Source organism: Lontra canadensis, unplaced genomic scaffold (genome assembly GCF_010015895.1).
Source record: "Lontra canadensis isolate GAN:19392208 unplaced genomic scaffold, GSC_riverotter_1.0 scaffold75, whole genome shotgun sequence".
NCBI lineage: Eukaryota > Metazoa > Chordata > Mammalia > Carnivora > Mustelidae > Lontra > Lontra canadensis.
Window position 1 is genome coordinate 139,944 of NW_022631069.1, and position 24,981 is coordinate 164,924.

At 42.4% G+C, this 24,981-nt stretch overlaps 1 protein-coding gene across 1 annotated transcript; it reads left to right on the forward strand.

Annotated features, from left to right (window-relative positions):
* The first annotated feature begins 1,226 nt into the window (after positions 1 to 1,226).
* Positions 1,227 to 24,300, forward strand: LOC116881489 (5'-AMP-activated protein kinase subunit beta-2-like). Its single transcript, XM_032881267.1, is given in 9 exon segments — positions 1,227 to 1,292; positions 6,606 to 6,800; positions 6,948 to 7,316; positions 17,036 to 17,202; positions 18,022 to 18,113; positions 18,347 to 18,469; positions 21,159 to 21,292; positions 21,998 to 22,066; positions 24,226 to 24,300. Coding segments are annotated over 9 exon segments (1,290 nt in total).
* Positions 24,301 to 24,981: the final 681 nt, after the last annotated feature.

A 24,981-nucleotide genomic window follows, 5' to 3' on the forward strand; every position in this document is an offset into this window, starting at 1 on the left:
GAGGGCCATTGTTCCAATGACTAACACTACATACAGAGATGTGGTGATTCCTTTTCCCAGTACCTACTTATTTCATAAAATTCCCTCTCTGCCTGGTGTCTCCAGACATTCCACACATTGTGCACATCTGGGTCAGCTGGATGTTCAGAGCACTCATGTGCCCTGTGCTGAGGGAGGTTGGAAGGCTCCAGAGTAGTAGTGTGCCCAGTGTTCCCTCAGGACATGGACTCAGCTTTCCTGTTCTGAAGACACCTGTGATCCCAGAGGTGAGTGTAAGGGCCTGGTTGGCCAGAGGGAGCCATTTTGTTGCAGTGAACTTAGATTGCTATGCAGTGAACTTAGATTGACCCTGACTCTCCCAGAGGAACTTGCAAAGCCTAGATACAAGGGCGAGTCAGGCCAGGTGAAGACATCCAATCAGAGGGGCGTGCATATATTTACTGAGGTGAGATCCCATTGGCCACCTGTGTGTGGGCGGGGCTCAACCACCCCTATAAAGGTTAGTCTGTGAGGCTGAGGCTGGGGAGGAGTAGAAGAGTTGTCAGAGGAGTAGAAGAGTCATTGGAGGAGTAGAAGAGTCATCAGAGCCGAGAGAGCTGTCAGAGCTCTTGTAAGAGCTGTCAGAGCCGTCAGAGTTGTCAGAGCTCTTGTAAGAGCTTAAGAGCCGTCAGAGCTCTCGTAAGAACTGTAAGAGCTGTCAGAGCTCTTGTAAGAGCTGTCAGAGCTGACAGAGCTCTTATCAGAGCTGTCAGAGCCATCAGAGCTCTGAGAGCCGCCAGCAGCCCTGCCGCCGGCGTCCCTGCCACCAGCGTCCCCGCCGCCAGTGTCCCCACCGCCCCGAGCCATGGCCTCAGGGAGCAGCCCAGCCGGAGCAACCCCAGTCCAGGGAGTGGCCTCGCCAGAGCAACCCCTGTCTGGGGAACGGCCCTGTCTGGAGAGCAGCCTCATCCAGAGAGGCCACGTTGGAAGCGGCCTTGCTGGGGTCATCGTCGTCACCTTTTCGTAAGAGACAGCCCTGACCAGTCAGTTTGATTCTTGATGCTAGGTGCGAAATAAAGCTTTGCTTGACCTTTGCTTTGTATCAGTCTCGTTCCTTTGATCACGGACCCTAACAGTGAGGGGCCCAGCTGGCTGAGAATCCATGGAACTCTGGTAGCCAGTGTCCAACTCCCATGTGCCAAATGACAATGTCTCCCTCAGGACCTGGGCCAGCCTCCTAGTGCGAAATGGGTCCAGGAGACTCCATGTATGGGTTCGAGGACTCTCCGGACCACAGAGGGGCACAAGCATTGGTGCCAACAGGAAGGTGGTGTGTAGCATCTTGGGAGAGGCCCAGGGCAGGAGGAGTGGGCAGGGGGCTTGCCAGGAGTATTGGGCAGGAAACAGGGCAGAGAAGTCGAGGAAGAGCAGGAAGAACTGTGAGTGAACCACCATCTCTCTCTTCACTGCAGCCTGGGCTGTTGCCAAGCTTTTATAACTGCCTGAGGACATCACAATGCCTTCTTCATGTGATGTCACTACCATGTGTTGTCACCACTATCCACTGGCCAATCACCAGGGATTTCTCAGACTGGCCTCATTCTGATGACCAAACACCAGGCAGGTCAGCTGGCCAACTACTGATGGCTTTCTCAGTGACACCCCTGACTGATATTATCACCTGGAAACCATGTTTTAAAGGAAAAGAGGTAAACAGCCCTTCAAGAAGAAAAATTAATATTTGGGTTGTATTTATACTGATGGTCATAGTGAGGCTGAAAGACTCAACCACTACAAAGGTAAATGTGCCACACAGAGGCACCATTAATTAGAAAACTGACATGGATATTAATGAAGACACAGAGCATTAGACCCCATGAAAGGTCACAATTGTATGTAAGTCAGACAACCTGGCCATAGAAAAAATGCTACAGTCATCTCTGTAAGGGCCTGGTTGGCCAGAGGGAGTCATTTTGTGTTTATGTAGTGAACTTAGATTGACCCTATGCAGTAAACTTAGATTGACCCTGCCCCTCCCAGAGGAACTTACTTGCAAAGCCTAGATACAAGGGCGGGTCAGGCCAGGCGAAGACATCCAATCAGTTGGGCGCGCATATATCTACTAGGATAAATTGAAATTCAATTGGCCACCCGTGTGTTACCTAGCAGTTGTTTTTTTTTTTTTTTTTTTTCTGTGTGTGGCAGACTTAGCATGACTGTGCAGTTTTCTCTGTGTATTGCAATCTCATTGGTCACCTGTGTATAGCCCGACTAAACTACCTCTATAAAAGTTAGTCTGTGAAGCTGGGAGGGGTCGCCTCTTTGCAAGAGATGGCCCTGACCAGTCAGTTTGATTCTCGATGCTTCGTGCGAAATAAAGCTTTGCTTGACCTTCGCTTTGTATCAGTCTCGCTCCTTTGATTACGGACCCTAAAATTGGAGGGAGCACCCGGATTCAAACGATGAGAACTGAGCCAGCATCAGAATTTTTGGGAAAAGCCTCTGGAGGTAAGATCACGGGATCCTATCTGTCTGTCTGGTTGGAGCTCCAGGGCATGGCCCACCGGGGAGAAGCTGGATGCAGCCATAATCCCCAGGGCTGGAGTGGATGCAGGGAGACCCCATCCCTCTGCTGGTAGATCGACAGGGGTTACGAGTCCCCCTGGATGGTCGGGGGTTTCGAGTCCCCCTAGGCTGTTGGGGGGTTCGAGTCCACTTAGGCGGTCGGGGAATAAAGAAAGCCCCACCAGTAGCAGGTTCTGGGTAAGAATCATTGGGCCTGTGGTTGTCTTTGCCTGGTCCTTTTGTTGTCTGTTGTGTTGTTTGTTATGATTGAAGGAATGGGGCAAGCAGAGAGTAAGGGGACTCTAACTTTGATCTCTCTGTTCTTCATAATAGATGTGAGGCTTCTCGGTCAATTATTTCGTGTGTTAAGGGCTATGACTGGAGCCAACTGGGGTTAGTCTAATGCCGGGTTAAGGTGCCCAATGCTGATGCTCATTGGAGCTGGGTGTGGAATATGAGTGCCTAGTGGTCCGCTTTTGGTAAGAAGAACTGGCACTGCGGGATGAACCGACCTTGAGACAGAGACTTTAAGGAATATTCCCAAGCAGCTGCCAAAACTCTCTTTCTTTTGGGGAATTCCTTGCCTTCTCTGGCCCGACGTGGACTGCCTAGCCCCTCCCCCTTGCTGGCGGGAGAGCATGGCATCTGAAGTGGAGATGGTTATTTGTCTGTCTCAAGGTTTTAATGGGTATTTGTTAAAGTGGCTTCCGAAGTCTTTGGTAACCTGAAACTGTGAAGGGTTGCTTGAATGACAAATGGAATTAAATTTGTTGGACATGTAGGTCTTAACCAAATGGGATAAAATGCTAGAGCATTGGCTGCTGGAACTGGGTTTGTGCTTTTGAAATCTGCTGGTGAACACGTTTTGTGCTTAACTGATTGATAAATTTGCCATCTAAAGAATTCTGTTGTAACAACTCACAATTGGTTTATATTTAGTCTTCAGTAGAGGTTAAGGTATTTCTAAGAGTACAAAATTCTGTTAAGTGTAATTAAGACTGATGGAAATGACAAAAGCAACTCTGTATGTAAAAAGTAGGAGATATGTAAAAAGACAGAAAAACAGCCCCGAGGTCTCTGTTGAAGCTAAATCCATTCATAAAATGATGGAAGGGGAGACTGATCACCTCCCATTAGCCAGGAATAACCAAAGGGGAGGATGTCCAACCTGTTTAAATCTGAAGAGTGCCTGACTGTGTGAATGTCTGTATGGCTCCACCGCTTCCTCTACGGAGTCTGAGTGGGCTGCACCCTGAGTCTCGCAGGGTGTCATATGGCACAACGGTCATCTACTCCATGGAGTAGCCTGGTCCGGGGTTTAAACGGACAGAACTTAGCTAAGACGCTCCTAAGTTCCCATGAGGGATGCGAGCAGGACAGCATCTAAAAGATCCACCTCCCTTTGTCTGCGACATCATTCACGATGGGAGGGAAACATAGTGAACTCATTATCTGCATACTTAAAAAAAAAAAAAAAAGACACTGGTATAGAAAAGCTGGTTTTCTCTCTGTTTAAAAAGACAAAGTTTTTTTTTTTTTCAGCATAACAGTATTCCTTGTTTTTGCACCACACCCAGTGCTCCATGCAATCTGTGCCCTCTCTAATACCCACCACCTGGTTCCCCCAACCTCCCACCCCCCGCCGCTTTAAACCCCTCAGATTGTTTTTCAGAGTCCATAGTCTCTCATGGACAAAAGACAAAGTTTTTTTTAAGTTAATTGATCTGTTATGGTTTTCTCTTTGCCTGCCCAGAAAATTCAGTTTCTATGTTTTGTTTTATCAGGTGTTTAACATCCCTAATTATATTTAGGCATGTGTTTTAAAACTTTCTAAGGTTTTAGCAATTGTTGACAAGATTTAAACCAATGATAAACCTTGGATAACATTTGGGAAAATGCTATGCATTTCCTAAAGTTTTAATATGTTGATAGATCATCACTTGATATTGTGATTATGGAAATGTTATGTGTCACAGAAGTAACCTGATTTTCTTGCCAGTTACATTGTAAATTCTCATCTCACCAGCTCTTTACCATATCTATTCTGAGTTTTTGTCATTTGTAATTGTTTTAAATTTCTTGTAAGATAACTTCTGTCTCAAAGAAAATTCATATGGGAGACTTTCAGGACAAATACAGGTCTTTGATATGTTAAAATCCTGGAACTGAAATGGGTAAGAATTTACAGAAGTAGAAGCTTCATTCAGACTAAACCAGAATTATTAACATGGGCCTAGGTGAACTGAAAGATTGTAATGTTGTATCTCTTGATGTTTTGTCTTATTTTAAACATTAATGGTTCTTTAATGTTTGCTCTTCCAGACTAGGGAAACTTTTTCTTAAGTTATCTGTAACTTACAGAGATAAAAATGTAGTCATTTGTAAACAAATCAAGTATTCAACTCTTTCTCTCTATCTGAACCCTCTGAAAGCAAAAGGTCTCAGCAAGTGTTCTTTCTTCAATGGCAATCAGTCATTTGCATAAGTTCAATAAGAATTTGTTCTCCTTGTAACAGGACACCATTGGAAACACTGGTTATTTTACCATGGCTTTGACTGGAATGTCATATTTGAAAAGACTCAGATATGACTAGACAGCTTAAAGGAACTAAGGTTGACTTTATAAAACCTGGAACCGTAAAGCCCTTTGGAACTGTTGGCCTGATATCTTGCTTACAGAGTTCCCAACAGCCTCACCAGGTGAGTAAAGGATGTTACTTCCTGGCAGGTGCAGGAACCTCAGGATTCTTTGGGGGCCTCAGGAAGAGGAATCTGCCCAAATCAACAGGTACTGCAGACATGTCTGATGGCAAGTATGTAGCTTGGCTTCTGGCTATTATAGGCTCAACCTAGAGATTCCTTACGAGAAGTTCCAGCAAAGCAGATTCTAAAAGATTTATATGATCCCTCACTGTTCTTGCTGAGCTTATGTAAATAATTAGGCCAAGCTTGTTAAAACTGGACTTGTTTTTTCAAATAAATTAGTCCTGATTTGCCTTCTCTGAAAACGAGGGTTATTTTAGAGAGAAAAATTATGTTTTAATAACACACCTTTATGGATGTTAAATTCTAGATTTGAGTCTTTAAATGTTTGTTTACTTAAGCTAGACAACTTGAGGTAAACTTCAGGGAAGTTGCACGATAGCTCATTTAGACATTCTTGCTTTGCCAATCAGTCAGCTCCAGATATAAGGAGGAAACTTCAGAAAATTGAAGGATTTGAAGGGAAGAATCTGACTGAGTTAGTGGGAATAACAGAAAAGGTGTTTAACAACAGGGGTGCTCAAGAGGATGAAAAACAGACAAAAAAAACTGGTTAAGGTTTTGGCATTACATGAGGCGTGGAGGAGACAGGTAGGGGATAGTAAATGGAAGGAAAAGCCTAAGCACAGAGAAGGCAGGCGGGAGGACTTAGATTCAGATCAGTGTGCTTACTGTAAGGAAAAAGGACATTGGGCCAGGGAGTGCCCCAAAAGGAAGACAGCAATGCTTGCCACCAGAGACTGAAGGGGCCATGGTTCGGAGCCCCTCCCCGGACCTCGGGTAAAAATTGAAGTGGAGGGGAAATCAGTTGATTTTTTGGTGGACACAGGAGCCAAATTTTCATCATTACTTAAACCTATGGTAAAACTATCTGGAGAGGAAGTCTGGGTACAAGGAGCAAATGGCACAGAGAGACATAAATGAGCAACAGAAAGGAATTTAAATTTGGCCTCGGGAACAGTTAGACATCAATTTTTGGTCCTCCCTAATGCCCCATATAACTTGATGGGAAGAGATCTCCTCCACAAGTTAAGAGCTGGCATTCAGTTCTCCGAAGGAGGCATGACTGTAACCTTGAGACAACCCACTGTACAAGTGCTTATGGCAGCAGTAGATGAATACCTCCTTTATGAGCCAGTCTCAAAACCAGAGGAGACAAGGGGGGGAGCCTTCTCCAAATCCTACAGGACAAGTTTCCTGAGGTCTGGGCAGAAGGGAAGCCCCCTGGCTTGGTCAAGGAACAACATCCAGTGGTGGTACAATTAAAGGTGACAGCTACAGCTGTTCATGTTTGGCAGTACCCACTTCCCCGGGAAGCAAAGGAAGGGATCAGAAAACACATTAACCGCCTCCAAGGAGACGGGATCCTAGTTCCTTACAAATCTCCATGGAACACACCTTTGCTGCCCGTCAAAAAGGCCGAGATTGGGGAGTACCAACATGTCCAGGACTTGCGGGAAGTTAATAAACGGGTTGAAAATATCCACCCGACGGTGCCTAACCCCTATACCCTACTATCCCTCCTGGGCACCAAAAGAACTGTGTATACCATCTTAGATCTCAAGGATGCATTTTTTTCTGCATGTCTTTAACAAAGGAATTCTCAGCACCTTTTTGCTTTTGAGTGGTCCCACCCACAGGAAGGATTCCAAGGCCAGCTCACCTGGACAAGACTTCCCCAAGGGTTCAAGAATTCGCCCACTATCTTCGACGAGGCCCTACGTGAGGATTTGCATGAGTACAGAACCTCCAACCCAGGAGTCACTCTGTTACAATACGTTGATGACTTGCTAGTAGCCGCTGAGGACTATGATTCATGTTTGCGGGGGACAAGAGCTCTTTTACAGACTCTGCAGGAAAAAGGGTATCAGATGTCAGCGAAGAAAGCACAGCTCTGTCAGAGCCATGCCACTTATCTGGGCTTTGATCTCCACGAAGGAGTGCGTTCACTGTCTGAGTCCAGGAAACAGGTGATCACCCAATACCCCCGCTCTACCACGTCCCGACAAGTGAGGGAGTTTCTTGGGACAGTGGGCTACTGTAGGCTGTGGATACTGCGGTTTGTGGAGATTGCCGACCTCTCTACGAACTGGCAAAAGGAGGGCTCACTATGATAGAGTGGACAGCTGAGGCAGAAGGAGCATTTTGGGAGTTAAAAACAGCCCCAGCATTGGCCATCCCAGATGTTACCAAGCCCTTCCACTTGTATGTGGATGAAAAGCAGGGGTGGCCAAAGGAGTTCTGACTCAGACTCTGGGGCCTTGGCAAAGGCCAGTAGCCTATCTTAGCAAGAAACTAGATCTAGTAGCAGCTGGGTTCCCCCCGTGCCTCTGCATAATTGCTGCCATGGCCCTCCTGGTCAAGGATGCAAGTAAATTGAATTTGGGTCAAAATCTTATCTTGCCCACCACCCATGCTACCGAGGGCCTTCTCCAGACTCCACCCAACTGATGGATGATGAACACCCAAGTGACAGGGTATCACTCCCTCCTCCTCAACGAATCAAGAGGGACCTTCCAGCCCCCGGTGGTGCTAAATCCAGCCACACTGCTGCCAGAGGAGCTAGCTAACCATCCACATGACTGTGGGGAGGTCCTAACCCAAGTCACAGGAGGAAGGCCGGATCTCAGAGACATTCCCCTCCTGGATGCCGAGATGACTCTGTTCACAGATGGGAGTAGCTACATGGTCAATGGAAAGAGGTATGCGGGGGCTGTGGTGGTTTCTCCTGAGCAGGAACTCTGGACAGCAGCCCTGCCACATGGAACTTTGGCACAAAAAGCGGAACTGATTGCACTTACTAAGGCACTGCAGATGGCCAAAGGTAAAACCACCAACATCTATACGGACAGCAGGTATGCCTTTGCTATTCTCCATATACATGGGGCTATTTATAAAGAAAGGGGCCCATTAACACCAAAAGGAAAAGGAATTAAAACAGAGGAGAAATACTGGCTCTCCTCCAGGCTATTTGGGACCCAAAAGAGGTGGCTGTTATGCATTGCTCAGGACACCAAAAGGGGACTGATTTGATTTCAAAAGGAAACCAATTAGCAGATCGAGCTGCAAAGCAAGCAGCCCGAGAAACAGTGCAGAGCTGGTTACACTCCTTGTTCTAGCCCTACCAGAAAAAAACGGACTATTCAGAGGAAGATTTAAAGTACTTACAAAAATGAGCTAAATTAGACTATGAAGGGGACTGGGCTAAGACTAAAAGAGGAAAGTTAATTCTTCCTCGAAGACTAGGTAAGAAGTTAGTAGACCAGATACATCAGGGTACTCATTTGGGGTCACACAAACTCAAGGAACTTAAAGGCAAGCAGTCCCAGGTTTCTAAATTAGGGTGTATGGTTCAGGATATAGTTGATAGATATGCTCAATGCCAGGCAGTTAATGTGGGAGGAACTAGAATGGGAAGAGGGAAAATAGAAAGAGGTAAGCAACCAGGAATTTATTGGGAAATAGATTTTACAGAAATGAAACCCGGAAAATATGGGCACAAGTATGTGTTAGTTTTTGTAGATACCTTTTCAGGCTGGGTAGAGGCTTTTTCCACCAAACATGAGACGGCAAAAGTGGTAGGCAAAAAAGCTACTAGAAGAAATAATTCCTAGGTTTGGGCTGCCTCTCACGATTGGGTCAGACAATGGCCCTGCATTTGTGAATTCAGTCTCACAGGCATTGGAAACTACAGGCACTAATTGGAAACTACATTGTGCCTATCGGCCCCAGAGTTCTGGACAGATAGAGAGAATGAACTGGGCTCTTAAAGAGACCTTGACAAAACTAATTCTGGAGACTGGCGGTGGATGGGTGGATCTCCTTCCTTTCGCCCTCCTCAGGGCACGATGTACACCCTATTTAAACAAGGTGACCCCATTTGAAATAATGTTTGGGAGACCCCCCCCAACCGTCCTCGGCTACAAGAGGTTGCCCTAGCAGAAATGACTGATCAGTCTGTACTCCAGTCACTGCAGGCTTTACAGTCTATCTTAAAAAAAGCCCATGCAGCGATCCAGACTGCCCACACTGGGACGGAGATGGAGGTGGAACCACATTCTAACCAACCTGGGGACTTGGTTTGGATACGTTGCTATCAAGTGGGGAACTTGGAGCCTCGCTGGAAGGGACCATTTACTGTTATCCTGACCACCCCCACAGCAGTAAAAGTAGAGGGTGTCGGCCTGGATTCACGTGGGTCACGTCAAATGAGCCAAGGACGAAGACGCCCCCCCAGAGGTGGAAGTCACAGCCAATGGACCCCGCTAACCATGGGCGAAAGCTAAGACTCAAAAGACTATGAGTTTAATGTTGCTCTTATTGTTACCTGTTTATGTAAAGTATAGGTAGGAAATTAGGAAAAATGGAAAAGCTTCTATGAAGCAGTAAATTGCTAACTCATCAGCCAACTGTGCACTAGTGTCATTTGTACAAAAGAAAACTAGAGCGATAAAAATGTTAGAGTTACATGCTCAATATAACCCCTTACAACCTGAGAACATAGAACTGGCTGAAAAGTCAAGGATTTGACTAATCTCCAAAGAAAAGGGGGGAATGTAAGAGCCTGGTTGGCCAGAGGGAGTCATTTTGTGTTTATGTAGTGAACTTAGATTGACCCTATGCAGTAAACTTAGATTGACCCTGCCCCTCCCAGGGGAACTTACTTGCAAAACCTAGATACAAGGGCGGGTCAGGCCAGGCAAAGACATCTAATCAGTTGGGCACGGATATATCTACTAGGGTAAATTGAAATTCAATTGGCCACCCGTGTGTTACCTAGCAGTTGTTTTTTTTCTTTGTGTGGCAGACTTAGCATGACTGTGCAGTTTTCTCTGTGTATTGCAATCTCATTGGCCACCTGTGTATAGCCCGGCTAAACTACCTCTATAAAAGTTAGTCTGTGAAGCTGGGAGGGGTCGCCTCTTTGCAAGAGACGGCCCTGACCAGTCAGTTTGATTCTCGATGCTTGGCATGAAATAAAGCTTTGCTTGGCCTTCGCTTTGTATCAGTCTCGCTCCTTTGATTACGGATCCTAACAATCTCCTCCATCAAATCTTAAATAGTGAGTAGAGAAAAAAGTAGATATTCTGTTTAGTACATCTTCCCATCATAAACGTCAACCTGGAAGGGATGAAGCTTTGTCACTAGTAAGTATCTGCTTGCCAATAGCATAGTGGCATTCAGCTCTCATAGAAGGGGGATGACAAAATCCATCCTGTCACCAGGTTCATAGATTTCATGTCCAGAATCCAATCAGAAAAATCTGGGGGGAAGAATTAAATTGTTCTTCTCCCTCAAATACAACTACATACTTATCAATTCAATCTGAACACTCAAGAAATTAATCAAAGTTGTGATCATATAAATGCTGCAAGGCTACCAGTAGAAAATGACCACCATTTGGAAGGCAGGAGGATGGAGACTTGAATCTGGTGTGGTATAGCTGATGATACCGTGGAGGGGAGGGAGTCTGTTTCAGGAAGATACTATAAAGTATTATAAACAGCTGGGTGCAAAAGCAGAACTTTTTAAAGTCTGGATAAAGAATATGTGGTACATAATACAATGGAATATTACTCAGTGACCAAAAAAACTGAAATCTTGTCATTTGTAAGGATGAGGATGGAACTAGAGGGTATAATGCTAAGGAAAAGAAGTCAGTCACAGAAAGCCAAAAGCCAAATGATTTCTATCATTAGCATAATATAAGAAACAAAACCAATGAACATAGGAGAAGGGGAGAAAAAATAAAACAAGATGCATATAGAGAGGGAGGCAAACCGTAAGAGACTCAACACTAGGGAACAAACTGAAGGCTGCTGGAGTGGAGGTAGGTGGGACATGGTGTAACTGGGTGGTGGGCATTATGGACAGCATTTGATGAAATGAGCACTAGATATTATACGTAACTGATGTATCACTAAATTGTACCCCTGAAACTTAAAAAAAAATGTTTTCAGGGGCATTCCATAATTCTTCCCCACCAGCTCATAGGAAGTTCCCACAAATTACTTGTTAAAGAGTGAACTGTCAGAGGGTGCCATCTCATCCCTGTGCAGATACACAGGCTCTAGAGCTCAGAGGAGAGAGAATATGAACAGAGAGGTACAAATGGGAGCAGATGGTCTACCTGGTGTGGACCATGAAGGGAAGAAGAGCATGAGGCCTGGGACTGAACACCAACCAAAAGGGAACACAGGAAAAAGGTGGCAACAGATGCTGAAACAGAAATCTGCAAAGAAATGAACTAGAAGTAAATTACCACAGAAGTTAAGGGTGGGGCCTCCCCAAGAGACCAGTTACCTTTTGTCCCTAGACTGGTGGAGTGAGGATAATTCCAGTTGGATTGCCTTTGGGTTTCTGTCCCTCTCAGACAAACCCATTCCTGTTATCTATGTATACTTTCTGACTCATTAATTTTGTTTGAAGCATAGTTGACACACAATATTTTGTTAACATAGGAGAAAATTATAATGCTTGGACAAGTTTTTACCTTATAATGAGCACAAGTGTAGCTACTATCCGTCACCAGAGACACTATTCCAATACAATTGATCATATTCGCTATGCTGTGCCTTTCATCCCTGTGACTTATTCAACCCACAATGGGAAGACTGTATCTCCTGTACCCCTTCACCTATTTCTTCCATGCCCCCTCACCTTCCTTCTGAGAACCATCTCTTTGTTATTTATATTGACATTCTGATTCTGCTTTTTGTTTGCTTATTCATTTGTATTGCTTTTCAGAATCCAGGCAGAAGTGAAATCCTCTAGTGTTTGTGCCTTCATGTCTTACCTATTTCACTTTAGTGTATGCTGTCTGGGTCCTTCCATGCTCCAAAGGACAAAAATCCCATCCTTTTCAAAGGCTGAGTAATTTTCCATTTCTTCTAGGTTGCTTAACTTATTGGCATATAGTTGCTGATCATAATTTCTGATGATTGTTTCCATTTCCTTGGTGTGAGTCGTGATCTTTCCCCTTTCATTCATATCAATAATATTCTTAAGAATGCTGCCTGGGTGGGCCATGAATAAAAAGCGTCAAGGATCTACTCAGAAAGTAAAATTTTAGGGAATAGAGTACATGTGTGGGGACAAGTGTCACATAATAGGAGAAAAGTTCCTGCATTTAACAGCACCTAATGAGTTCTGGGGAATCAAACCTGACCCTAATCATGGCTCTAGATGCCAAATAACAAAGCAAGCTACTTACTTCCATTGGCTGGAGAGAAACAGGAGCCTCTTAATACACATAAAAACTGTAAAGTGGCTCTGCCCATAGCATCAAGCAATAAAAACCTCACTTGGCCAGTGGCCCAAGAAGGGTCTGATTGAGTTTGTGACAGTGTCCCCTAGGTCTTGGGGAAGAAGTTTGGGGTCTTGAAGTTGCAGGTGGGCGCATTACACAATCTTGGGAAAACATGTCTAGCACAATTTTGGGTTCAATGGACACTAAGTATTTAGTCCATGATCTGTAGTCATTCTTTCACAGATTATCCAGTATTGGCTTCAACCAAAAATGACTTTTATAGTCTTAGAAATACCTCAGTGCCTCAGTCAGTGAAACATCTGACACTTGGTTCCAGATTATTCAGGATCTGGTGGTAGTGGGATCAAGACCTGAGTTGGGCTCCACACTCAGCAAAGAGTCTGCTTTAGCTTCAGTCTCCCTCTCCGTCCCACTCTGTTCTCCCAGCTCACACTACTCTTTCTCCCTCAAATAATTAAAATCTTTAAAAAAAATTCTGATGATCACAAATATACAGATTTAAACACATCCTCTGATGACTTTGATGAATAACAAGGTAGAGCACCTTTGTTTTTTCACAACAGAGAGCAGAATTGTAATTCAAGATGTCAGTGGAAGAGATGAGTAAGATCATATCATCTCAACAACCAAATGTAAACAGGTAAAAGAAGGAATGTATTCAATATGTGTCATGTACACAATGATTGGTTGGTTATAAACAACTTGGTATAAATCCATGTTTATGTTGACCTGAGGATTCTGTCAAAAAGGCAGAGCACTGGAGCACCTGGGTTGCTCAGTGGGTTAAAGCCTCTGCCTTTGGCTCAGGTCATGATCCCAGGGTCCTGGGATCAAGCCCCGCATCGGGCTCCCTGCTCAGTAGGGAGCCTGCTTCCTCCTCCTCCTCTCTCTCTCTCTGCCTGCCTGTCTGCCTACTTGTGATCTCTGTCAAATAAATAAATAAATAATCTTAAAAAAAAAAAAGGCCTTAAACAAAAACTGGCCTGATAGTCATTCTCTATCTAACCATTAGATAAAACTAAATCAAACACATTTAAATCTGTTTATGAGCCATGTGTTAGCCCATCAAGGGTAAACTTTAGGTGAGACACCTAACACTGAATTGATGCTTTGATTTCTTTGAGACCAATTACCTGAGCCACAGAGAATGTGACATTGTGAGTTACACTGGTGAACTTTACCTGATAGGATATTAAGTTCAGTGACCAAAGAGGTAACTTAAATTTGCTACACACACCAATCATTACTTAAGTCAGAGATCTTCACTATTCCTTGTGGGAATGAAGTTGACAAAAAGGACTAGATTCTGTTGCAGAATCAGGACTCAATGCTTATGGATTTATGGGAGTGGACACCTAAGTCAGATTTGGAGTATGAGCTATTGTCTCCTAAGGCAGCTGAGTCACACAACTCAGTAACACACAGCCCTCAGCCTGCCACTATTATTTGTTTACCTGCTGCTGCTGTCATTTTATAAGAGACCACATCAGAAATGAGAGAAATCAGATTTGAGCACTCGTGGCATTTGATGGATATATCATTGCATACTGTTCCAAAGTTTCTGTCAGTACATTATAATGGCAATACATTATTGAGGACTCAATTAAATTATAAGAGAGAACATTGGCCTCTAAATTTTACAACTGTGGTGTTATAGCTACACACAAGATAAACTGGCAGCCTTGCCAATTGCATGGTTATTCTCAAGGGAAGTGTATTAATGGGCATACAAAACATTTCGCATGCATTGGTCCAAAAGACTCTGTACAATCTGCCCAGCCACAAGACTGCATGTGGGTTGGATTACTCCTTTTCCTTGGGCTGCTGAGAAAAGTGCAAGGGAATGGAATCAGATCCTTCTCGCCTGACAAATACCTAAATCTCCAAAGATACAGTCACTGCCAGATCAAGCTTGAATCTGAAACTCAGTTGCTTGCATCAAGATCCAGCATCCATACATAAAACTCAGGTGTGATTTGTTTGATCACAATGCCTAACTGAAATGTGAAATGCGGTCTCATTTGTAATAGCATGAAGCTTGAAATACTGAGGGACAGATTTGACTGAAAATCACAAACTATTTCACAGATAAATAAATGAAGCCTTAGAAAATGAAGAGAACTTCTATATTTGGGGGTGACAAGATTCAATACTGTTCAAACATCAACTGTCCCCCATTGGATCTCAGCCTGTATCTTTGGTCAAAAGTAACCAGTTGATTTTAAAATTCATATAAAAGTATAAATGACCTCATATGGCCAAACACTTGGGAAACAACGAACCAAGTTTGAGGGTTAGCTGCACCTGATATGAAGAACTATTTTGAAGTTATCATAATCAAAACAGATTGGCATTGTTTCACACAATAGAATCACTTGAGATTTGTTTAAACACTGCATGGAAATTTGGAAACATTTTTCGTATTTCAGAATAGAATGTGTAATAAACTCCTATATACCCATCACCCAGTTTAAACAATGATCAAATTGGGAACAAATTTATATCCTCTATACCCCAAGCTACTCTCCCCCCCAATTATTTTGAAATAAATTCCAGACATCTTATCAAATATTATTTTATCTGTAAATATTGTAGGATGCATCCATAGAGTTTTTTCTTTATTTTAACAATCAGTATTATTATTCTCAGTGAATCTCTTTAAAAAGAGATCCCTGGGCCCTATATCTAAATCAGAATCTGAGAGTTTTTCTTAGGCATATGTAAAAATTTCTGTAATTCTAATGCATCCAGTCAGGCACAGAGCATTGCCTTAAGAATATGGAGATAAAGGTTTTCACTTATGACTCTTCCTTCTGTAATGTGAAAGTCCCTTCAATTGTTTCTCTGTTTACTTGAGTTTATGCTGCTCCTGGTGTCTCACGGTACAGTTTCGAGGACTATTGAGAGACCGTATGAAAGGCAGACTACCCTAGCCATTTTCAAAGTAAATCCCAAATGAATAAGTTAATCTTTTTTTTTTTAACCCACATTATTTTATTTGGGGATGTTTTTACTTGATGCAGTACAGCCCTATTTGCCAAAGTCATTTAAACCAATCTGAAGTGGGGATCAGCAAACTTTTTCTGTAAGAGACCATACAATGAATACTTTAGACCTTGTGGACCATACAGTCTCTGTCACAACTATTTGGTTTTGCTTAGCATGAAAGCAGCTATACATAATATGTAAATGAAAGAGCATGGCTATTTTCAAAAGAAGTTTATTTATAAAAGCATCTGTCTCCTGGCCACAGTCTGCCAACTCTTGTTCTAAAAGATGGTAATGAAAAGAAACTAAGTAAGAAGTCCTTTTTTTTTTTAATCCTCAGACCTTATTTGATATTGGAACCGCTTTTCTAAAAAGGAAGCTTTGTTTTTGATCTGATGCTCCTTGAGCCTCCAGAATTTTCATCCCCACTCCTGAAAAAATTAGTATATGCCTGGCAGAAGTGAGCAAGTAAGATTTCATAAACACTTCTCAAAAATTAAGACACCAGGAGCACCAGGGTGACTCAGTGGGTTAAGCCTCTGCCTTAGGCTCAGGTCATGATCTCAGAGTAATGGGATGGAGCCCCACATCAGGCTCTCTGCTCAGCAGGGAGCCTGCTTCCTTCCCTCCACACCCCTGCCTGCCTCCCTCCCTACTTGTGATCTCTCTCTGTCAAATAAATATATAAAATCTTATTTTTTTAAATTAGGAAACTGGGGCACCTGGGTGGCTCAGTGGGTTAAAGCCTGCCTTCAGCTCAGGTCATGACCCGGGGTCCTGGGATGGAGCCCCATATTAGGCTCTCTGCTCAGCGGGGAGCCTGCTTCCTCCTCTCTGCCTGTCTCTCTGCCTACTTGTGATCTCTTTCAAATAAATAAATAAAATCTTTTTAAAAAATTAAGAAACCAATGATATCATTTTTCTATACTTGTAATGTCCTTTATGTAACTGATTAGCCAAAATGAAGTTTATGAATTACTTATGAATTTCAGTGTCTCTAACTGGCATTACAATGGATAATTCAGAGCTATTCATATTTACATGTGAAAAATACCTGGCTAACTTTATTGTTTTTTATGGAAGCATACTTTTTTTCATATTTTTTTCTCTTAAGAGAGACTCAGAAGCATGTCATAATTGCCTGCCTGTGGGTTAATCTGGTACAGAAAGCAGTAAACTTCTCCCACCTCTGTTTTGAAAGGGAGATCCTCAGGCTCTGAAAGGGTGAGTGATCTATGCAAACTCTAAAGTTAGGCTGTGCTTTGGGCAACCGTTGAGCTTAAACCATTTGACCATTTGGTCCTAGATGGGTTATTTCTCTATAGTATATTCAAAATTTGATTCAGTTGCTAATTTCAAGGCTTACTGATCCTTCTGAGAAACCTATCACCTCTCTCTGCCCGAGGGAGGAGAGTGGCCTTTTAAGAGTTCCTGGGTCACAATTTAGGGATGACCTAATGCTTCTTACAGCTCCCTGGGGACAAAGAGTTTGTATCATGGCAGCAGGATTTGGAGGACTCCGTAAAGCCCACACAGCAGGCCCAGCCAACTGTTATCCGCTGGTCTGAAGGGGGCAAGGAGGTCTTCATCTCTGGGTCCTTCAACAATTGGAGCACCAAGATTCTACTGATTAAGAGGTGAAGACGAGTGTCTTGGATGAGTCTACAGGGTCCAGGAGTAGAGATTTTCCTACTCAGGAGAGAGACCTGGCTGGACTGCTCCTCTCCACCCTCTAGGGACTCTCTCTAGGACATTTTCTGTGGCCAATGACTACATCTGTGGATTTTTTTTTTAAATCTCATAGTGAGTCAGAAATGTTTAACCAGTTAGAATGTCATTGCCTCAGAGGAACTTGTCATACAGCTTTGTAGGTACATTCTTTAGGACTGTGTTAACACAAGTCCTGCCTATGCTTTTGGGAAGTCATCTGTAACTGGCTGAGTCCACTTGTTCTGACTTCTGCACTAAAAACACAATTGATGTTCTAGGGAGTAATGTGAGCTATTGCTTGCAGAGCGATAATGAACTACTTGGTAATCAGAATGGCCATTTTTCAGTAGGTTATTTTTCAGACAGTGCTCACCAAAATATGGAAAATGATACCTTGAGGCACTTCCTGTATTCTGAAGCTACCTGCTATCTTCTTTATACTTGTGAAGGATCTGGTCCTATTGAAGCAAATGAGTTGTGCTAAGGTGAATCATTTTGGGGGATTAACAACTATTATTTTTTTCCAGATATTAAGAACTAACGTTATTGGGAGGGGCTGGCAAATATGTGCTCAAGGTGATACAGAAAAGGAGAATGGGTCTATACATTATTTATTCCAGTGCGGACAATCGCCTAGGAATGTGGGAGATCACTGTTGGATGTTGTGAGTGTCTCATGGTTTTTACCTTGACATTCTGTCTTCTAATAGGAACTTGGCTTGTTTAACCTTCTGTTTTCTTCTGTAGCCATAATGACTTTGTTGCCATCTTAGACCTCCCTGAGGGAGAGCACCAGTACAAGTTCTTTGTGGATGGACAGTGGGTTCATGATCCATCAGAGGTAAGGCCTTGATCTCCAAGGGTAACCATTAACTGAACTTTGTCCTTTTGGCTATTATTCCTCTTGGTGTCAAACGTCATTGTTCTCAGGATTGATGGGCTCCTACACTGGAGGGTTTCTCTCTTGATTAAAGATGGAGGTGCCCAACATGATCATTTTTTAAAACAGGAGAGTTAGATGGAAGAGATGAATTTAAAACAGGGTATATGAATATTTTCCTTTCATTGTTTCAACCTATAGTTACCTGTCAGCTTGCCATGATTTACAATTTGATCCATGTCAAGAAATCTCACTTTGAGGTGTTTGATGCTTTAAAGCTAGATTCAATGGAAAGCTCGGAGACATCTTGTCAAGGTAATTTTATAGTATTTGCTCATTCTTTTTTTTTTATTTTTTTATAACTTTTTTTTTTAGATTTTATTTATTTATTTGACAGACAGAGATAAAAAGTAGGCAGAAAGAGAGGAAGGGAAGCAGGCTTCCTGCTGAGCAGAGAGCCCAATGCAGGGCTTGATCCCAGGACCCTGGGATCATGACCTGAGCCGAAGGCAGAGGCTTTAACCCACTGAGCCACCTAGGTGCCCCATATTTGCTCTTTCTTGGTGTGTTTTTCCTATAATGCATGTTTCTTCCCAAGAGTGGTTGTGTTTTTCATTTTCTCAGGAATCCTCTGAATCACATACGTGTTTTAGAGCCATATATATATAGATATATATATGAATGTGTGTGTGTGTGTGTGTGTGTGTGTAACACATATTCATATATATATCTATATATATGTTTGTCCTCTGAACATTTAGGTCTTGTCTGAGAGGAAAAAAACTCAGTCTAGTGTATTTGATTTTAAACTTTTTAACCAAGATCTACAGCAAGACATTTTTTTACACATTGTAACCCAGTCTCTCTCTTCCCATCTCTCTTCCTGTCTCCATCTCTCTCCCTCTCTTTCTGTCTCTCACACATACAAATACTCACATGCACACTGTAAGACAATTCTCAGCAGAATGTCTGTCTTTGTTATATGCGATACACTCTATTTTCTATTTTAACCTTTCTTTCATGAGCCACTAATGGGTTATAGTCTATAGTTTAAAAAGCTGTTTCCAGCAATATTTCAAGTTTTCATTGACCTTTTGGCAGTTTTACCAGCTGAGACTAGTTCTGTCTGGTTTGCCTTGTTTAGTTGCCTCTGCATTAGCTTAATCCTGCCAGTTTGATAGCTAGGCTGGGTGTTCCACAGTTTTATATGGCCCTCCAGCTATCCCCCACAACTCTTTTTTGTGTATGTTAACTGAAATTTTATAAGTTTTTGATGAAAAATTAAATTTCCTGTTAGAGGAAAAGACCTGTATCCTTTTGTTTTTCCCAATCTTACTTTTTCCCATGGCTTTCATCACATTGCTACAGCATCAGAAGACTGATTTGCTATCCACGCTCACAGTTACCATTTTAGTTATTATATTCAAGGCTGTAACTCTCTAAAGAATTATGCACCCTGTTCCCAGTGGGTATACTGTTCCCTTGTGAGTTCAAAACCTGCCCAGGCTACTCACCAGCTTTGAAGTCATGCACAGGTCCTTCAGCCTTTCTGGTTCTCAGTTCCATATCACAAAAATCAGAGGCTTAGAATCTCAGTTGATTCTCATCTGTGGAGACACGACCCAAAGTGGAATCTCAGGGCACAGAGGTGGCTTATGCAGCTTCTAAAAGACCAATCAAGGGTACAATAATTGTTTATGAAAATCGTAAAAATAGTTTTCATTATACAAGCCCAGTAAGTAAAGCTGAACATTCTTTTTGACTGGTAGGGCAGTGATTAACAAGGGCTTAATTATACTGAGTTAAGTGATGAGACCACTTGCAACTCTACATTTTTGGATTATATGATTCTAGAGAAGCAACTGATGAGCAGTAGATAGGAAATCATCATTCTGTAGAAAGAAGACATGCATACTTTTGATATCTCTCTCTTCCCTCTTTCACCCAATTTCCTGATCTACTTTGTGTCTGTATGGATTTGCCCACTTGGGACCTTTTCATATAAATGGGATTATGCAACGTGTGGTCTTTCGTGTTTGGCTTCTTTCACTTAGCACATTTTCAGGGTTCATCCATGTTGTAATATGTCTCAGTACTTCACTCCTTTTTATGGCTGGATAAAGTTCCATTGTAGGGATTCATTAACCGTTGCACATTTGGATCATTTCCACTTTTTGTATGCTAAAAACGATGTTCTCAACATTTGTGCTCAAGTCTTTGTGTGGACTTGTTTTCTTTTCCAAAGGGTATAATTGCCAGGTCATATGCCAACTTCAAGCTTAGCTTTTGGAGAAATTGCCCAACTGTTTTCCAAAGTTCCTGCACCATTTTACATTCCCAGCAGCAATGGGGATCACACAAGTGTTCCAGTTTTTTCACATCCTCACCAACCATTATTATTGTGTGTGTTTTTATTACAGCCATCTTAGTGAGTGTGAAGTGGTATTTGATTTACATTTCCCTAAAAACTACTACATTGTTAGTAATCTTGTCCTCATTGTTGCAATCATTGTATTACCTGCAGTCTTAGTATTTATAAGCTTGTTACCTGTTGCTTTTGTGGAAAAAAGAAAAAGCCGAATTTTTTCACATCGTTTGGCAGTTTACAAGGCATTGTCACATCTGTTACCTCCTTTCATTCCTGTAAAAACATTGTGAAATAGGGGAGAGATTATCTTTCAGTTTATTAATGAGAAGCTGACCATAGTAGAAGGATTTGTTCTAACCATACAACTGATAAATAGAGTAGCTCTTCTCTGAACCTTATGCCTTTCACTTCTCATCCCCTCCTCTGTCGTCTACATCATGTTGCCATGTTGAGGAGTTTCAGGGTTCATGTCCAAGAAGACTCAGACTTTTTCTTTGCATTACAATTGTAGACCAGCAGGTCACAAGTTTATGATCTATGATTGTATTTAATATTAGCTGCCATGTATTGATGTTTTTTCCATGAAGTTTTACTAGCTCCACAACTTTCCCTTATATTTGGATAAATCTCTTCCAGACCTTTCCAGCTCTCCCCCAGGGCCTTATGGTCAAGAAATGTATGTGTTTTGATCTGAGGAGAGATTAAAATCCCCACTCATCCTACCTCCCCACCTTCTTCAAGTTATTCTTAACAAGGACACTAATATTTCTGTGAGTACTCTGAGAGAATTGCTGCAGCATCTGGGGGTTATTAGGACCATTTGAGCCAAAGTTAGTAATCCTAGAGGTCGGGGTTATTACAAAGCTATGTTGAGAATATAAATCATATACATATCAATAGCATTCACGTTCCTTTTTCCAGGGCCGAGTTCTTACTTTTCCAGGTACTAATATCAAAATTCATAGTAATCTTCCGGTCCTAATGAATTAGACCCAGAACCATGGATTGCTAGAGCCAATTTCTGGGACTTCCAGTCCAACAGAGGATAAGACATAGTTACCATTTGGGTATATACAAAGGGAGTATAAGGAATTTGGTTTGGTTTTTATGTTTTTGTTCTTTTTTCCATATAATTTACATCTTTAGTCAATCCACTTGATTCCCACTAAGATTATTTTGTCACTTAACACAAATCTTCTATATGTGTTGTGGGCAAGATTTTTGTTTTAGTTCTATTAAAGAAGATAAATAGATGCTAAGGCTTAGAGTGCCTGTCCTGGACTCAAAATTTTCCAAACTCTCTGTAATGAGAACATAAAAATTGATATATACTAGGGTGAGTGTATTATTTAAAAGAAATACACATTCTAGTTTAGCTTTTCTCAACAGTTCCAAAGAGCTCTAAGGAAGCCTGAACTGTTTGCATCAAAACTGTGCACTTAACTCCATTTAGTGATTTTTTATTTCTCTCTCAGTGTGACCCAGCCTTGCTTCCTGAGCCCAATCATATTATGCTGAACCATCTCTATGCATTTTCCCTTAAGGTTAGTGGTGGGCCTGCCTCTTCCCCAAAATTGGAGGGCAGGGGTAACACGTGTTCTCCAGTGCTTACTTCCTCTGCTACCTCACTGAAGCTAAAGCTGCCTGTAAGGGCAAATTATTGGAGATGAACTTTCTTTTTTTTTAACTGGTTGGTGGGTTTTTTGTTTGTTTGTTTTTAATCTTAGTCCCCATCCCTATGTTCTGGCTAGCTGAATTTCCTGGGATTGAATGAACTTGTTTGGTTCCTGGTTTCTTTTTGGCCAGCTATAACTTTTGTACCACCTACTTCATTAGATTGGAGTTCACAGCACTAGGATTTCATTTGCAGGCAAAACAAGTTGATCTTCTAGTACAGAGAATGCTTGGATGTGATTAAGGCTTTTGTTTTTTAAAGGTGGATGTGAGCTGTCCTTGAGTGCTGCATCTCTCCACTACACTAGGTGAAGGAGGAATGTGACCAGATTTGCTCTGTCCCCTCCAATTCTAGACTCCTTAGCTTCTCCGCCGCATTAGAGTATGGGTTGAAAATACCTTTTCAGTCTTGTCATGTCTTTGTGTTTTGGCTATTGGAATGAAGTTTCGTATGGCTCTGTAGTTATCAGACTAGGCAGACCATCATCAGAGTCACCTGGGAAAATTTGTAAAAATACAGTTCCAAAGCCTACAGCCCCAGAGATTCTGAACAAGTGCATCTAGGATGGACCCCCCAGTAATGAGGGATCAGGAGGCTGGCTGAAAACAAAGCAAAAGCTGGCACCTTGCACTCCCTCTCCACCTGTTCCCCTTGGTAATGTGTGTGACATTCCTCAGGCACCCCTGACTGCCATAAAGGAGAAACAAATAGTTAACTTGCAGAGATCACATCCTGCAAGACAGAGTCTCCCTTGGTTTACAAATGTCCTAGAGATCTACAAACAAAGAAGTTACCTTATCAATGGCACACTTTCCAGAGGCAAATAACTCAGTTCCTCAAGCCCTAAATAAAGTTAAATTTCTTCTAAACCCAAATCTCACTAACAAAGACACTTGATAGCAGAAATGTGAATGGCTTGCCAAAAGAACATTGATTCTAGAACTTCATCACTAGAGATTTCTGTGCCAGGTCTTTCCAAGGGTTTTCTCTCATCTGTTCCTCATTTCTACCAGACCATTACTGGAGCCATTATTTTTTTTTTTTTTTTACCATCCTAGCATCTGTCATATTTAGGCAGTGATCAACATACTCTGGTCACAGAATGTTAATCTGAGAAGCAATCATTGTAGATAACTCAATGTATGGGAAATTGGGAAGACATATTGGTTTCTCAGTTGGATTTATTGGGTTCTTTGGATCAGACTGACTTTTGCCTTCTGTAACTGCTCCTTGACTATCAGCTGATGCTCCCGGCCCTACCATTGCCTCCTATGGCATACCCTTGAGCTGTAACACAGCCAGGGAAAGAGTACCTCTTACTTGGCACATTGGTTCTAACCCAGATCAGGGTCTTGATTACTGTGATACAGCTTACCCTTGACCCAGTCCAGGTTCTGTCAGAGTGTCTAGGCTGTGTGAGTTGATCCATTGCACTGAGTGTCTTTCAAGGAAGATTTTTGGGGTCTAGTTTGTTCAAGGATAGAGGGGGATTCCTGGGTCTCCTCTTGATTAGAATTAACTTTTTAAGTTCTTCCCTGCATGAAATGGAAATTAGACCTTCTTTGGGACTTGGAAATGGAAAAAAAATCGCTCCCCTTTCTTCTCACTGCATTTTAGACTTCTAAAAATAAATGTCAGGATATCTTTTTTTTTTTTCCATGCTAGTTTTAAGCCCAATATTCACATTTGAGGTAGGGAAGGGAGTAAGAAGGTAGGAAAGTAATATTTCTTCAGCATCTGTTATGTGTCAGGTACTGTGCCAGATAGTCTCCTATAACCGCTTTCATGGTGGGTGTTATCTTTTGTCCTGATGAGGAATAAAGGCTTTGAAGCATCAAGTAGATTAAGCAAGGCCACAAATAGAGTGACAGTTGGAGTCAGGATTGGAATTTAAGTTGAACTGAACCAGCCTATTTATATGATATCAACTCTCTCTGTTACAAGTGAGTGACTGTGAAGGACTGGTGGCTGGAAGAGCCACCTGTCCTCTGAACTAACGAATCAGCTGCATGTTTCTTTCTATTGCAGGATAGTGTGATGGTCCTTAGTGCAACCCATTGCTACAAGAAGTATGTCACTACTCTGCTGTATAAGCCCATCTGAAGGGGGATCCCTTCCTTTCTTCCAGAATTTAAGAGAAGCATCTCTCTTGCCTTTCTGGACTGGACCAGTCTTACCTAAGACTGGAAAGCTAATTTGCTTTGAGGCTGATATGTGTGTTTCAAAGCCTTTGAGTAGGATGCCCTGCTTTTCATTCGATTGCAGATGGGAGCTTTATGAGTTCATGGATTTGAAAGACCAAAAGAACCCCAGAGTATTCTATCTAGGGAATCAGGAAACTGAAAGCTAACCAGCTAGTTTTGCTTCTGTACAAATGCTTACTTTTTGCACGCGTGGGCTAACCAGTTAGTTCTGCTTCTGTTTGATTGCTTAATGCGTGTGCGGGCCCCCTAAACCAATCAGCTAACACCAAATATGTCTTTTTCAAATGTTCAAAATGTCAACCAATCAGCTCAGCCCCACCCAAAACTTGTTTGTACCTGTCTATAAAAACCCTGAACCTACCCAGCCCGGGACCTCTAAGCGTCACCAGTAACGAGTGAGCGTAGGTCCGGGTTCGAACCTGCAATAAACGACCCTTGCCACTTGGCTTTGACTCACGTCTCTGGTGGTCTTTTAAGGTGGGCGTATTACTCATCCGGAATTGCAGGTTTTATTTTAAGACAAAAGCATATATGTGTATGTATATATACACACACACACACACACACACACACATACATA